Raw genomic sequence first — 15366 nt, 5'->3', positions numbered from 1 at the left:
AGGCAAAACGGTGGTGCAGACCAAATATGACAGCAGCATATATTTATTGTGGACCTTTATATTCCGCCTTTCTATGATAAGATCCAACTCAGGGCGGTGTTATATATATATTGCGAGGAAATAATTAGTGCTTTTTCTTATATGAAAGGCTCCATGACTGCTGGGAAGGTAGGGGCGCCATATGGTTTTATGGATTTCAGTTGCTTTGATTTTAATGAATTGTTTCTGCACTACCCTGGGAACTTTCAGGTTAAAGGCTGGATTAATCATCCTCATCCTCATCCAGGGATGGGGTTGCTCTCCCAACCATCTAACCATCCATCCTGCCCCAGTCACTTTAAAAAATGCACCCTTAGGATTTATAAGCATTGCAGCACCAGCCATAATTATTTACATAAGTACATTAATGGAGATTGGTGTTCCTCGGGCACAACTGTAACAACGCCATAGCAATCCATCCATTTATCAAAAGTGAAGGTGTCACCTTCTAGATAGATACAAATGTCTGGCATATAAAAATATGATGTGATCGTGTGCTGCTTAACTCAGAATATGTGTTAGTTAAGATTAATTATGTAATAGTGTGGCTGCTGGAATAGCAGCGAAGGTAAAGGGATCGAAATCTAACTGGACTCAGGATTGCAGACAAAACTACATCCCGACTTTCAGCCAATAGGGATTTCAGATATAAACTCTCCTTGTACTTAGACAGGTATGTGTTGTGCCTTTTCAGAGCTCCAGAATGTTCCATACTTGTTAAACTGATCCTTCCCGATGCTGATTACAGTTTATTTCAAAATAAAAATTATTTCAGTATACGAGAGCGGTAAAGCAACAGACGAGATTGAGTCATATGAGAATTAGCAACTTTGCCAGTGTTGATCTTGTGTTGCATCGCGTTTTCAGTGTGTTTATAGTCGCTTAAAGCATTCCAAAGGAAGATTTGGTTACTTCGTGTGTTTTTTGTCATGTTTGATGGAGATTCCACAATATTTCCTGTGAACTGTTAGTCGCCCTCTGTCATTGCAAGAACTGAACGTGCGGATTAAGTAACAGTACTTCTGAACACACCCCGTCTCATTATTTTTTTATAGAAATATGGTCGCCTGCAGCAAGCTGTTACACCAGAAGGTCACAGATTTTTAAATTCCTGTTTATTAAAGCAGTAACTCTTTGTAGGGATTATCTGGAGTTTGAAAAACACATTTATTTTCGTTGAGGTGAGAAATATCGGCAGTAAAGGGACAGCGACAGTCCTACAGTCAAATCCATAATACTCCAGATCCATTTGACGGTGTCTTCCTTCCCAGACCCAAAACCATTTAACTGAAAATAAATCCCACTGATATTTATTTGTGGCCAGTCGGGTTTACTTGGGGTGTCTAGGAGAGCATTTAGGAGCAGAGTGCCCAACTTGCAAAACACAATGCACTTACTCGAGAGCAGTTATTTTTCTTTTTATAGGGTAACTCTTAACACATTCAGTTCGTTACACAGCTTTAAGTACAGCTTTGACAATATCTCTACTTCTTCCTTAATAATATAGAACTCTTTCCATCTGGGAGCTTCAATTTATGCAGAGCGCAATCCGTTGAGAAGTTCTCCTGCGTAAATTCCACCCAGATTAGTGCGATGGGTTCTGTTTGGATGAGGCTTGGCAGGAAACGTTTCAGTCGACGGGCTTTTTAAATTCACCTTAAACCTTTAAGAACAAGAGGGACTGATAAACTCGGCAATGCTCCTATCGACAGCACATGTACTATACATACTTAGAAGCGAGTTCTACTGAAGTCTTTGAGTTTTGCTTCCAGCTAAACGTGCTTAGCGTACAGAGTATAAATAAATGGATGGCTAATGGCATCAATAGTAATTCTGGGTTCAGATGAGTATACTACGGAATGAGCAAAGAAAGGGGGAATTTTAAGTTATAGCAAAACAGCCATCAAATGGTTTGGATCTTGTCCTCCACTAATTTCCATCCAACTTTGGGGGATGTGGAAGGTTACAAAAGTCTGCAAAGTGCTTTATAGCAGTGATCTCATGCACCATCATAACAACCGGATGGAAGAAGTCTCATTCATTGATACTCCCAGTAAAGCTTAGGCAGGGTGGGGAGGAAGAAAAGACTTCAAGGCCTCCTGAAATTTTTACTTAGACAGGATTTACAGTACAGGGATTTTCCAGGTCCAAGTCTTCCAGCGACAGTTTTTTATTTTTACTCTCCAGTAGCCCCATTAAATTCTGTGGCATTGTTCTAGAGCAGGGATGTGGAACCTGTGGCCTTCCAGATGTTGCTAGACTGCATCTTCCATCCTCATGAACAATGGCCATACCAGCTGCAGCTGATGGTAGCTGGAGTCCCAACTACAGCTGAAGAACCACAGGTTTCCCCATCTACACTAAAGGTTGTTCATTTTGCCTACCAGTGCCATACACACCAACACATCTCACTGTCTGGGAGCAAAGTACAACAGAAGTTGACTCTAACAACTTGTTGCATTGGGCAACACTAGAGGGTATGGACCATCCCAGAGAAGAAGATAAGTTATTTAGGGCATGCTTCATGAACCTGGTGCCCGCCAGATTATTTGGACTACACAGCTCCCATAATCCCTGGCCGGTGGAGAGTTGTTGTAGTCCAGCTACATCCGGAGATCAGGAAGCTGAGGCAATACAAAAATCCCAGGGGCCGAGCCCTGCCCTCGGATATGAATGAAATCGAGGCTATTTTCCCGACTGTTACCTGCATCAACACTATGAGCTTTTGGTCGTCTCACTCTTAAGGAAAGCCTTGAACTTCTTGTGCTGCCAGATCCCAGTTGGTTGCAAAGAGAGAAAACCTGGTGTGTATGAGAAGTTTCGCCTTAATAGCGGGTTTATGTGCCGCCGCGTGGACTGCAAGGACAATCCCGGTCGATTCAACTCTGTTATAGCAACGGCCACAATGCCTGGTGTTCCAGAACCATAAATTAAACAGCATCGTGGTTTTGGTCTGGGAAATGAATTCTACACAACCCACCTATGTTCAGCATATATATATATTTATAAAAAGTCTAAGTACAGTTTTTTTTTTTTTTTTTGAGGTCAAGATTACGGGATGGTATTATTACCCAATAATGCATTCTCCCCACCCTCAGCTACTAGGCAGAGGAGTTGTGGTTGTTGCTCCACTTTCCAGAAGCCTGCAGTAAAACTGGTAAGTTTAGCTAGATTCTCGCATTTCTCCGAAGAGGAGTTATCCGCCTTCCACAAGTGGCTCTTATCCATCATTTTATAGGAGGAGACAACTTTCACCTACTTCAACGTGGGGAGCATTAGACGTCTGGACCTAGCGCTCCCCCAACTCCTTTTAAAAAATCATCTTCATTGGAAATATTGTCAAAATAGTAGAGGTGTATTCATCTGTAAAGGAGGAAATGAAGGTCAGAACACACACACGCTAAGTTAGTAAAATCGCAGGGGGAAATATGCTACAACCCCTTGATTTATTCTTACTTTTTACAAAAGGACAAAGCCCACTTACTCCAGACAAGTGCTAAGAATCAGAAGAAATTTACTCCGGAGTAAACGGAATTTGAGTTGCAGCGTCAAGAGCACTTCCTACCCCCCCCCCCAAGATGAATACTTAGGTTTCGAAATCAGCTTCCAAATACAAGTAAGCTTTCGATGGTTAAATCTCCTGAGACTAAGCAATCCGGATGGTACTTTCTGTAAAGGCAAAGCAATGAAATGAAACTGATGGGGGGGGTTTAAAAAAGTTTTAGGAAAATAGTTCTCATACACTGTAAATCGACCTCTCCCCGCCCCGCCCCGCCCCGCCCCCCCCCCCGCTTCACCTAATCATTTGATTATACCTAAAAAAGTAATACAGTGGGTCCGGGGTTCAGGGAGAACGATGAGCGCTCACAAAGAGATTCGGGGATATTTTTAATTATTATTTTATAACAATGGAGCTTGTAATCATGTGGTAGCAATTTATCTGAACTCCCGCCAGAAATTAAAAAGATTGCCAGGGAGAGAGTTGATTTCTCTCTCTCTCTTAAAAACAGTGGCTAACCCCTAGCAAAAATTTAAAATAAATTAGAAATATTGTTCTATCGGTATACATTCCTGGTCAACGTAAATTGTAACCGATCCGGAACAAAACATAAAACACAACTACTCCAGGCCCATTCTAAAAAAATCAGGCTATTATTTTCATCGCACTTTTCTTTTCTCCCCATACCCCTTAAGATATAGGACAAACTATCTCACTTTGCCTGATAAGACTACATTAAGTGGATGGATAAATTTATCACTTCCTAGCGACTCTCCTAATCCCATAAATAGTTAAAATATCACATTTCTGCTTAACACGAGGCTATCCATACTACGATGTTATAAAATCTTTTCACCTAATAACTTTTAACATAACGCTTTAGCAGGTCAGATAGAAACAGAAACTAACCTACACAGGCGAGAATGAGAGAACTCTCGCCTACTTCAATGCGGGGAGTCCTATATTTGTGTTCACACACACACTCACACATACACACACCGTCGCCCCGCCAGTTCTTAAATTCTCAAATTCCTCAGAGGATCCATTAGAAATTGTGGGAAAACGATAAAAGGTTTGACAGAAGTGTATACTGTAAATATATACTGTACTCAAACAATAGGCACTGAGTCATCCCAAGTCTGACTTTGATTCGTTTTATGTTTCCTGGACGTTTTAAATCTCTCTTGTGTTCTAAATAGAGGTTTCAGAAAATGGCCGGTTTTTAAATCACCGAGAGGGAGAGAAAAAACACACTAGATGAAATAAAATTTTGCACTCCTCTCTCTCTGTGTGTTGTAATCTACCTACCCTGATTTTAAACAGGAATGCACTTTCTCTGTGTGTAATCTCTGCACAAGTCTTCCTGAACGTTTCTCCCCCCTTTAGCATTTGCTTTTGAAAATCTTTCTTATTTCCCAATTATCTCCAAGGGGGGAAAAGAGCACTCAGTGGGAGGGAAGGAGTTAGGATGTCCAGCAAATGCTGCTCGTAAAGCTGTTTAATTACATTAGAAACACATGAATATCCTTGAATGCAAAGTGTCCTTAAAACTGGCTCAGGAATGTTTTCAGAGAAAATGATGGGAGGAGGAGGAAGAGGCCTTGACAGTTTTCCTCCAAAATAATGTGATGGCAGGTAAATTGCATTTGCTCATGAAAATCAAATCCGATTAAAAGACTTCCACCATCATCTTTTAAAGGTTTTCTTCACTCCTGGAAACTGAGTTATTAGAAATCAACATCCTTCCATGGATTAGACCAAAAGCAATATTTGTGTTTAATAAAAAATACTGGACACCATTCAGTATACTTCTATTACTACTACTATGTCTGCTGCTGCTTTTACTCCTCCTCCTCATACTCATACTACTAATAGTAGTAGTAATGTGAATATTAGGTAGCAAGGGCCACATGAATTAAAATGGACCTAAGTTATGCTACTGATTACAATCAGAGAAATTTCATAATCCAGAGAAATGTTGGGTGTATTCTCTTTCTCCTGAAATGGCAAAGCTCCATTTTCAAAACAATAATGGAGCTGGGTAGCACTCTTACTCCGGCCTGTCCCATTGAAATCAATAATTCAAGTTAGTTGCTGGCTAACTCAAGTATTGTTGATTTCAGTGGGTCTGAAGTGAATCAGGGCCGAACTCTGAGTTCCACTGCAGACTCATTTGGAAGGGAGCCCCCTCTGATTCCATGGAACACAGTTGATTCCATGGGTTCTTTGGGTGTTTTGTTTTGGTGTTAAGGAAGGATTTCCCTAGCAGTGCTTTTATATAACGTTAAAGTATTTCCTAAGTGGTAGCATCTATTGAGGAGGGGAGAGACGGGGCGGGGCAAGAATGCCAGCTTTTTCGTTTTTCTATGAACTTTGTCTTCACCCCGACCTAAGTCTGCGAAAAATGTATTTGCCATTGAGGAACGCTCTAGAGCCACAGGGAGAAGAGAGACGCCTCTTATGGTCATCCACTCACGGTTGCAAACCTCCTTCCATTAATACATAAACAGAGGTTGCAAAGGGGGATGACATTTTTCTCTCAACACTTTTAACCATCTCGGGTTCTCCTGAATAAATACAACCACATCATTCCTTGTTTTCTTTTCTAATGCGTTCCAAGGGTTTGGTTTTACATTAGAAGTGCCCCTCTCTTCTTCCACCAGATATCGTTCTGTGAGGTCAATACCTCTCAAGCGTCATTCAGCGGCCAATTTCCATTGTGTTCAGCTGAATTTCTGGTCCGGTTAAAGAATGGAGTCCAAATTCATGATTTAAAAGGCCGCAGTTCTCAGTACAACTGGAAGGGTCACTCCTACTTCATGCGGCGATCTTAGAAGACCGTCGTCATTAGCAGTTATAAGGCGCATAAGGAATAATCCGTTAGGCCGCAGGTTGAGGGCGATGTCGCGAGCATCTCATAATTTTGATTAAGCATTCCACAGGAGTGGAAGAATCCCGCCTACTAGGAAGGGAGTACAGTTTGGGTTTCTGTCTCCTGCGGAAGGAAGACCCATCATCAGAGAACAGAGCACCCAAACTTTCTATCATCCTTGGTGTCCGCAATCCTATACACACCACAAAAGCGGAGAGGACCCACACGCCATAGGTGTGGGTCCGTCTGCTATAGCGGGTCTTTCTTGGGGTTGTCACAGACAAATCAACAAAAGCGGGATGGTGGAATTCTGCAAGAGTTTTTACGTGGACTCTTGTCCCTTTTGCTACATATACACAGAAGCGATTACACGATCTTTGAAGTGAACAGATCAATTTAAAACCTACAAACACACGTCAACCCACCAAAAGCTTCATTTTGGCTACCTAGACCAGTCGCTCTACTTGCATTTAGGAAAGCAAAGAGGTTTTACATTTTTTATCTTACTTTATTTTGCCCTCGTCCAGAAGAGAACAGATTTCGCCCGTATTATACGCACTCATCTAATATTCATGGTCAAGCCCTACGGTTTTCCTGTTTGCTCGGCTCATCGCCAGGTAGTTTTTAGACCATGCAAAAAGCAACGTCCACATCCAACCTCGCTTTTTTGTGCATGCTTCTTTCTCTAGCACCTATCTGTTGGCTTTCAGTGTGGACCTCCAGCCGAACTCTTTGGACGCCTCTCTTCATCCCAATGACCGGAGAAGCAAAAAACTGTGCATTGGACCGACGGCGATAACCGCCCCATGTTTTTATTCCTCAGAAATCCATTTCTGAACCAGACAAATGGAAACGCCCCGAGAAATGCTCATTCTTTTATCCGCGCAGCAGGTCAGGCTGAGTTTGAAGAAGCTTCTGTTCTGATCAATGTCCAGCAAAACTCGGCCTTTCTTGGGAGCCAGAGCAATGATGTGAATATAGCCTCATCTCTCTCTCTCTCATACCCTGTGTTTGTTTGTTTTTTATCATCAGAACTGGTCAAAGCCAAGCAAGGAAACAAACGAACAGCATATAGGATCCCCACCTCTACTGGTACATCTTTTGATTTATTTGCTTGTTTGTTTTTTTGTTTAGCATCGTGCTTCACCCTCAAAGAGCCACAGTTGCACGCAAAGTTCTCCGTAACCAGAAGAGGGAAGGGTTTGTCTGGAAAGTGACAGACAGAAAGGCCGAAAAGGACACACACGGGGGGGGGGTTGGAAAGGAGTAATTGGCTGCCCCCTCTTCTTCTTCTTTGCAGCAAATCAGACAAGTCTCCTCCGGCTCTAAATGACCATCCTGGCATTGGCTAGGTTGCCGCTTTCAACTTGACCTTGGCCTCTAGTCGTGTCTCCCCTCCCTCCCTAAAAGAGCGCTGCCCTGTTAGCCTTTTGCTGGGGTAGGTTAATGAATTGAATGAGCTGGGGAAGGCTGAGTGTGCTGTGTTTTGGCTCCGCTGCAAGGCGTTTTGAAAGAATGAGATTCCCCAAAAGGAAAGGGAAGGCGAAGGGAAGCTCCCCCTCCCCTCCCCTCCCCTCCCCTCCCCTCCCCTCCCCTCCCTGCCAAATAATGGAAAGATTTCGAAGCCTACATTTTTCCTAACGGCTGAAGCCCGGAAAGCGGGGTGGGGGGTGGGGATATGAAAATATGCCAGGAATAAATATTTGCCTTTGGCCATGAGGAGGAATGCGGAAAAGACCATCCAGGAGGAGAAGGAGGCTGGGGTTGGAGAGGAAAGGAGCCCTTTATTGGTTACAATTAAGAGAATTCGCTGAAATATTGTCCGGTGACAAGAGTCCCCTCTGTCGCATGCCATTCTCAGCGAAAAGGGCCAGGGCAGGGCAGACTAGGGGACAGGCAGGCGAACTGACAGATCTGTTCCTTCCTACATACAAGGGACTGGGAGTCTCTCCAAACAATGCACGATTTAGAATTCCATCCTTGTAGCACTGCAGCGAAAACAATGTTGCAAGCCCCAACCGCTCGCACAATAGTTCATAAATACCTGTCAAGCGTGCATCAAACAAGCAGACAGAGGTTTGGGTGTGGTGGGTTTTTTGTTTTGTTTTGTTTTGTTTTTCCTTGCTTTTGCTTTTGTTTACAAAGACAAGTTTGCTCCCTTCATTGTGGTCGGAGGTCAGTAACTCTCGAATCCCCACTCTCTCGCGTGATTATATTACCATGAATTAACTTCTACTTGCATTTTGCAGGATGCATATAAATCCTTAAGCAGTCGTGTCTGCATAACATATACTCGTAATAGAGTATGTGCCAATGATAATAACAATAAATTAATAATTAATTAATTAATAGAAAATACTCCAAGGAAGTGCCCTTTTATTGACATAGTGGCTTTCCGTGTTGGTGCATGTGCTTAAGCAGAGCGTTTCGGTGCAAAGGGTTTGTTATTAACGATGATAAGGGGGGAGTCCCTATGGTCACTCTTAGACAATAAATAATCCCACGCAATATTTTTATGGTCGGGGATGATTCAAGCAAAAAATTGTAGGCTGCGCTTTTTATTGTTGCAATAACAAATAATACAGGGAGGCTGATTCATTTCTGAGTTCTGCTTAACTCTTTCTCTTCCACACCCTGCCGTGGCAAATCTGCTGCCTACGTTCTGGATATTGCTCCTCTTTTTCAAATGTATTTGTCCAAAGGAGGAGTGATATCATTCAAAACGCACATATATGTTTGTTTGTTTGTTTGTTTGTTTGTTTGTTTGTTTGTGTGCGTGTATCTGGACAGGTCAGGAGAAGATGTGAAATACCCGGCGTTGACAGGCGTTGTGGTTTTAGAAAGAGGTGTTTTGACCTCGTAATGGTACAAGCAGTTTGCAGTCCTATAACACGAGAAAATACGAGTTTAAGTCTAGGGAGGGAGGGAGGGAGGGGGGGAGGGGGGGAGGGGGGAGGGGAGGGCGGGACGTTCCCCAGGAAAAACCAAAACCAAAAAAAAAAAAAAACCCACACACACACACACCACCAACCACCAGTTGATGAGCAAGAAAAATACAGAAAGTCAGAAGGCTTTGACATTAAGACCGTGGAGTGAGAGCCTGTTGAAATAATTTCCTAGAGGCAATGTGCTAGAGGGAGTGGAAGGGGAGGGGGGGAGGGAAGAAATCCACACTTTGCAGAGCGGGGGGTGGGGAGGGAGGCGAAATACCTGCTCTTCCTTTGCACCCGCGTTGGCGCCTCCCTCGCCACGCAAAGTCGTGAGTGGAAGGGGCGGCCGCGCGCGCGGGCGAGTGCCGTCCGCCGCTGGCATTCCAAGCCGTGGCGCGATTAGGCCATTATTTAATTATCTGCCCTTTATTCCTCAGATGTTTATCAGCTGCTTTGCATATCACGTGGGGGAGGGCGGTCCAATGAGCGCCGTCGTGGCGCGACACTGGCGCGTCAGCCCTGGTCAAGTCTGGGAGATTTAGTATCTCTTTTTTCAGTCTTTGGGGCTTTTAAAAAAGAGCCACTAGTCTCAATGCGGATCGGGCTATGACAGCCTCCGTGCTCCTCCATCCCCGCTGGATCGAGCCCGTCATGTTCCTCTACGACAACAGCCTGGAGGAGATCAACAAGAACATGGAAGCCGGTTTCCACGCGGCGGCGGCGGCGGCCGCAGGCACCAACTTCGCCGCGGCCAACCAGTGCCGGAACCTGATGGCTCACCCAGCCTCGCTCGCCGCCCCGGGCAGCGCCGCCGCCTACACGTCGAGCGAGGCGCCCGCCGCCGCCGCGGGCATGGCTGAGCCCGGGGCATCTGTCAAGCAGTGCAGCCCCTGCTCGGCCGCCGTGCAGAGCTCGTCGGGGCCGGCCGCGCTGCCCTACGGCTACTTCGGCAGCGGCTACTTCCCGTGCCGCATGAGCCACCACAACGCCGCGCTCAAGTCGTGCGCGCAGCCCGCCGCCTCCTTCGCCGACAAGTACATGGACACGTCGGTAGGCGCCGCCGGAGAGGACTTCACCTCCCGGGCCAAGGAATTCGCCTTCTACCAGGGCTACGCCGCCGGACCCTACCAGCCGGTGCCGGGCTACCTGGATATGCCCGTGGTGCCCACCATCGGAGGCCCCGGGGAGCCCAGGCACGACTCGATGCTGCCCATGGAAGGCTACCAGCCCTGGGCTATCACCAATGGCTGGAATGGGCAAGTCTACTGCCCCAAGGAACAGAACCAGCCGCCCCACCTCTGGAAATCCACTCTCCCGGGTAATGCACCTGCATGACCCTTCTTTTCTACTCCGGAGTATGCTTACTTAGTGCCTCACTGTCTGCCTTGCCCCGGTAGAATTAACAACGCCCGTTCTCCTCCTAAGCCTCCACCATCACCCCTCACTTATTAGCAACAATATGGTCGTTTCCCTTAAGAGACAGAGAGAGAATTCGCCCCAGTTAGGCTGCAAACCTAATCCACACTGATCTGGGAGTGAGTCCCATTCAGCTCAGGAGGGTTTCGGTCCGAGCAGACGCGCCCAGGATGGCTCTGCACCTATCCGTACTTCTCGTAGTGCAACTGCAGCCCTCTTGGTTATTTCGCTCACAGCAGGGTCAACCCCTTGCTCTGAGAAGACTAGCGATTTACTTGGCTGTCCCACCAATCATCGTGGTAGAAGTGAGAGTTGTTTTTAATGCCAGTGTCTTACCTTCTACAACGTGGTTACCTATATATGAGCCATTTGTTATTAACTTTCATAGGGAGAGAGTGCGTGTGCTTGAATCAATAGAAAACAGTAGGGTTTACTTGCGAGTAATGCATGAAAGATCCGATTGTTGCTTCGCTATCATCTCTTTCACCAAGCGCGTTCCTGCTTCTTTCTCCGTCTCTCCAGCCAAAATAGGGAAGATGCCTGGTTTACTGGTATATTAATATTTACCTCTTTTGCAACATCACCAACCCAACTAGCAGCAATTATAATAATACTTATAATATTGTAGCGTCTGTCCTCTTATTCACACTCTCCCAATACTCGTCAGATCAAGCCTCTCATAAATAATTTGATTATGATGATTAAGTCCCCTCTTCCTTAATATCACTACTGCCATTCCTTACGCCACTATCACCCAGTTTAGTTCCTCGGTTTGGGCTATATAATAAAACTTAGAGTGTTGTTGTTTTTTACTTGCTCAATTACTAGCCTTCTGATTAACATAAAGCCTTCCTGGTGAAGCATGAACTCCCTTAGTCAGATTATTCCTCTACGATCAGCGGCTTTAGCAATATATATATGTGTGTGTGTGTATATATATACATTGCTACTGCACCAGAAAAGTACTAGAAGCTGCAGTACTGTACTGGTAGCTGTCTAGCTTCAAGTCAGGAGATTGTTACCCGTTCTGACTGCTCTGCTTCCAAATTATTTCGACCATCAGTCTCCGATTCTCCGCTCCGCCTCCCCTTCTTCAGCGGTACCAGAACTAAGTTTCGGGTACCTCAGCTCTGCTGGATCTAGATTCTAGAACATATGCACGATTTGTTTGTTTATATATTTATTTCCGAGGAGCGAATCGGCTTGAACAAGTCTGCCAAGGGGCATGAAGTCTTCCCGGTTAACAAGAATTTTCCACCGAGGCTTCAGCTCGCACGCTTCATCGGTTATTATAACTGCGTATAATTTTCCTACAGTCTTTCGGTGTTACAGGGGAAAGAGCTTGCAGCGAAGCGCTTGCTAGCAGCAGAAAAGCAAAGCCCGCATTTCTGGGTGATGACTTAGGAGCCAATGCAGGCCTGTTGATTACAGTCCATTTTAGCTTGTCACTGCGTGAAGGGGGAAAGGCATGGTGAAGAGTAATAAATTGATATCAGTTGATGATCGTAATAATGCTAATGCCCGCCTTCCTGTTTTGATGTTTTTCTTTTCTTTTTATTATTATTATTCTAGACGTGGTTTCGCACCCTTCGGATGCCAACTCCTACCGGCGTGGGCGAAAGAAGAGAGTGCCTTACACCAAAGTTCAGTTAAAGGAACTGGAAAGGGAATATGCTACAAATAAATTCATTACCAAGGACAAGCGCAGAAGGATATCAGCAACTACGAACCTCTCAGAGAGGCAGGTCACAATCTGGTTCCAAAACAGAAGGGTGAAAGAAAAAAAAGTCATCAACAAATTGAAGACGACGAGTTAACGGATTAAATGAAAGCGCAGCTGCCAAGAGGCCTAAAAACCAACTCACTTTCTCTATATATTTTTTGGTCCAGATAATAATAATAAGTAAATAATAATAATAATAAGTAAATAATAAGTAAGAAAGAAAATAAGAAAAGACAATGAACCTCTTCTTTCACCAGAACTCTCTGTCTCTTTGGAATTATGGCTTTTGGAGAGAGCGAGAAAGAGAGAGAGAAAGTATGGGTTCTTGAGAAATGCTTTAAGACTTGTCAGTGCTCCCGAAATCCAGAAGAGGCCATTTCAGTGACTGAGTCTGAGAGCCCAAATGCCCAATCCAGAAATATTTCAGTTAAGAAAGATAAACATTTTGTCGAGAAAAGCGTGTAAGTATTACTGTGACTGTTGTAGGACACTATTTAGGACTGTAATTTGAAATATGGCTTTTTAAAAAAACACAGGCGCGCGCGCGCACACACACGCACACACTTTGCGATCCAATTTCTTGCCTTACTTCCCAAAAGCATGTTTGAATGGTTGCTCAGGTAAACACGGGGGTGGGTTGGGTTGTACAATTACTGTATGTTAAAGCAATGCCTTTTGTGTTTTCTGTTTTATTTTCTTTCTGGAGGAAGGTACTAAGTACCAAAGACAGCAGTAATGAAGGAAACTCTGCGAAGGATGAACCTTGAAAAGAAATTAAAACCAGTCTAAACTACCGGGTGTAAAAAGGGGAACCTTACAAAAAAAAATGATTTACTTTCCAATCGCTCATTTCTTGATCCCTAAACTCAGTGATAATAGAATACTCCAGAGATTTGTAAAGGGACTCTATAGCTTTTCAGTATCAGCGACATTAATCAAGTAACAAATGGTGTAAATCCCATAAATGACTGTTTTCCAAACTTGGGGAGAAACAGAGACATGAGAGTTATAATTGTGATGTAACAGAAATCCCTTTCTAAGAGAAACAATCTCAAAGGACCTGATAATGAAAATATATTTTGCTTCCCAGAGATATCTTGATTTCTATATTCTATAGTTTGAACTATGAGTAAGTAGACATTTTTCCTTCTTCGTTTTCAGTTATCAGGCTGCATTAGTAAGTATAGGAATTCATTTTACAGCACTTTCACCCCTTGAAACAAATCAGTCTGCAACTTCAACCAGCACATTATTATCCCCCCTCCCTTCACAAGGAGAGGCTATCTTGTAAATATTTTTTTTTTAATCAGCACACTGTGAAAATGTATTGGTGCACCCTTGGTTTGTTTTTTGTTTTTTTTATATTTTTACTGAAAATGAAAATCTAAGAGCTGTAGATAGATACTAGTGTTAATACTGTTAATAAAAAATAGTCACTGTAATAAAGCCTGCTTAAACCCTCCTTTATTTCGCTCCCTCTGATAGATACATATACGTGAATTTCAGGACGAATGTACTTATCCTTCAGGCCTAATGTTTTCTCCTAAATTGCTGATATGGTCCATATTTCCCCCGTAAATTACCTAGTCCAGAAAGCGAATGCGTGATAACTAAACTATAAATGTTTCAGTAAGGTTAAAGAGTCAGGTATTCTGAAGCGGGGGGGTGGGGGGAGGAGATATAAACGTTGAGCCGGATCACCCCTTCCCGAATGAAAAACAGTTGTTAGAGACCACAAATGCAAGAGTGTCGTATTTAAGGTTTATTGGCAGGACCGGTTAAGAGTTTTTTGGGGGGTGGGGGGGGAGCAAGAGGAGAGAGAGAGAGAGAGACAGAGAGAGAGAGAGAGAGAGGTTTTGGTATTTGTTGAAATGACAGGACTAGGAAGGCCTTAAACCTTGACCTTGATGGGGGGGGGGTGGAGAAAAGACAATTTGTGACCTTGACTTTTGACAGCTCATGAATAGCCTTCTTCTGGATTAGTAGATGAAGAGCGCCACCTCGTGTCTCGACTTCGGCTTTGTCGGCACTGCTGCGAAGGATGGAAACCCAGCGAGGCCTGTCACCTGGCGCCTGCTTCACCAGGCGGGCGTCAGCCGAACTAGCCAGGATGCAAGAAAGCACAGCGGGCGGCTGTAGTCTATGGCTCATTTCACATCCCCGTCTCTTGGGCTTGTCTCGGAGACCAGTACATATTAAGACGCTTCTTCCTTGACTGGGCGTTGGCTCCTGAGAGCGCCTTGCATTTTGTTTATATATATATCTCCAAGAGCTCTTTGCTGCCTGTTCGCCACCCTAATTAGAGCGCTCAGGCAACTTTTAAGGCGAATAATAAAAATAATAATAATAATTTATTATTTGTACCCCGCCCATCTGACTGGGTTGCTCCAGCCACTCTGGGCGGCTCCCTACATATATAAAGACATAATAAATAAACGCTAATACTTTGCCTACTGATCGTAACTTGTCACAGGCGACCCTGAGGTATTGGCTACGTCTTCGATCTTTTCAGAAACGTCAGGGACTCATAGGTCTATCTCTCCGCCACCAGTCGAGATATATGGATGTGCACGAGTGTGCATATGTATGCCGCCATAAATCCGTTCGCCTTTAAGGTGCTACAGAGGAAGGACTCTCTTTCTGTGATAGGCAGGGGGAAATGTTTGTGCATGCTTGGGCGTATTTTTGATGGGGGGCAGGCCTTTTGTTAGGGGGGAGTCCTTTGGGGGGGGCAGAACCTTAGTTTGCTATGTATTTTTATTGAATTTTATTGGCTATGCTCCTGTGTGCATGTACATCCATGCGCGTATGTTCGCATAGGTGTGCACATATACACATACGCATACATGTCCTGTAGGAGATTACTACCAATGTATATTTCACTTTT

At 44.2% G+C, this 15366-nt stretch overlaps 1 protein-coding gene and 1 long non-coding RNA gene across 2 annotated transcripts; one reads left to right on the top strand and one right to left on the bottom strand.

The window, feature by feature from the left end:
* Window positions 1–447: 447 nt before the first annotated feature.
* On the bottom strand, window positions 448–2932 carry LOC310828550. The gene is made up of 2 exons (XR_014557020.1): window positions 2744–2932; window positions 448–1702 (listed from the first exon to the last, which is right to left on the bottom strand). It is a non-coding gene; the product is annotated as an uncharacterized lncRNA (long non-coding RNA).
* Window positions 2933–9908: 6976 nt separating this feature from the next.
* Window positions 9909–13941, top strand: HOXA13 (homeobox A13). The gene is made up of 2 exons (XM_083706197.1): window positions 9909–10658; window positions 12329–13941. Exons 1-2 carry the CDS (start codon window positions 9947–9949, stop codon window positions 12571–12573), a joined length of 957 nt encoding a protein of 318 aa, XP_083562323.1. The 5' UTR covers window positions 9909–9946; the 3' UTR covers window positions 12574–13941.
* Window positions 13942–15366: the final 1425 nt, after the last annotated feature.

The sequence above is a fragment of the Podarcis gaigeae genome (genome assembly GCF_964106915.1).
Source record: "Podarcis gaigeae genome assembly, chromosome: 12".
NCBI classification, from domain to species: Eukaryota; Metazoa; Chordata; class Lepidosauria; order Squamata; family Lacertidae; genus Podarcis; species Podarcis gaigeae.
Note: the sequence above shows the minus strand (reverse complement) of the source record. Positions and strands in the feature narration are given on the sequence as shown.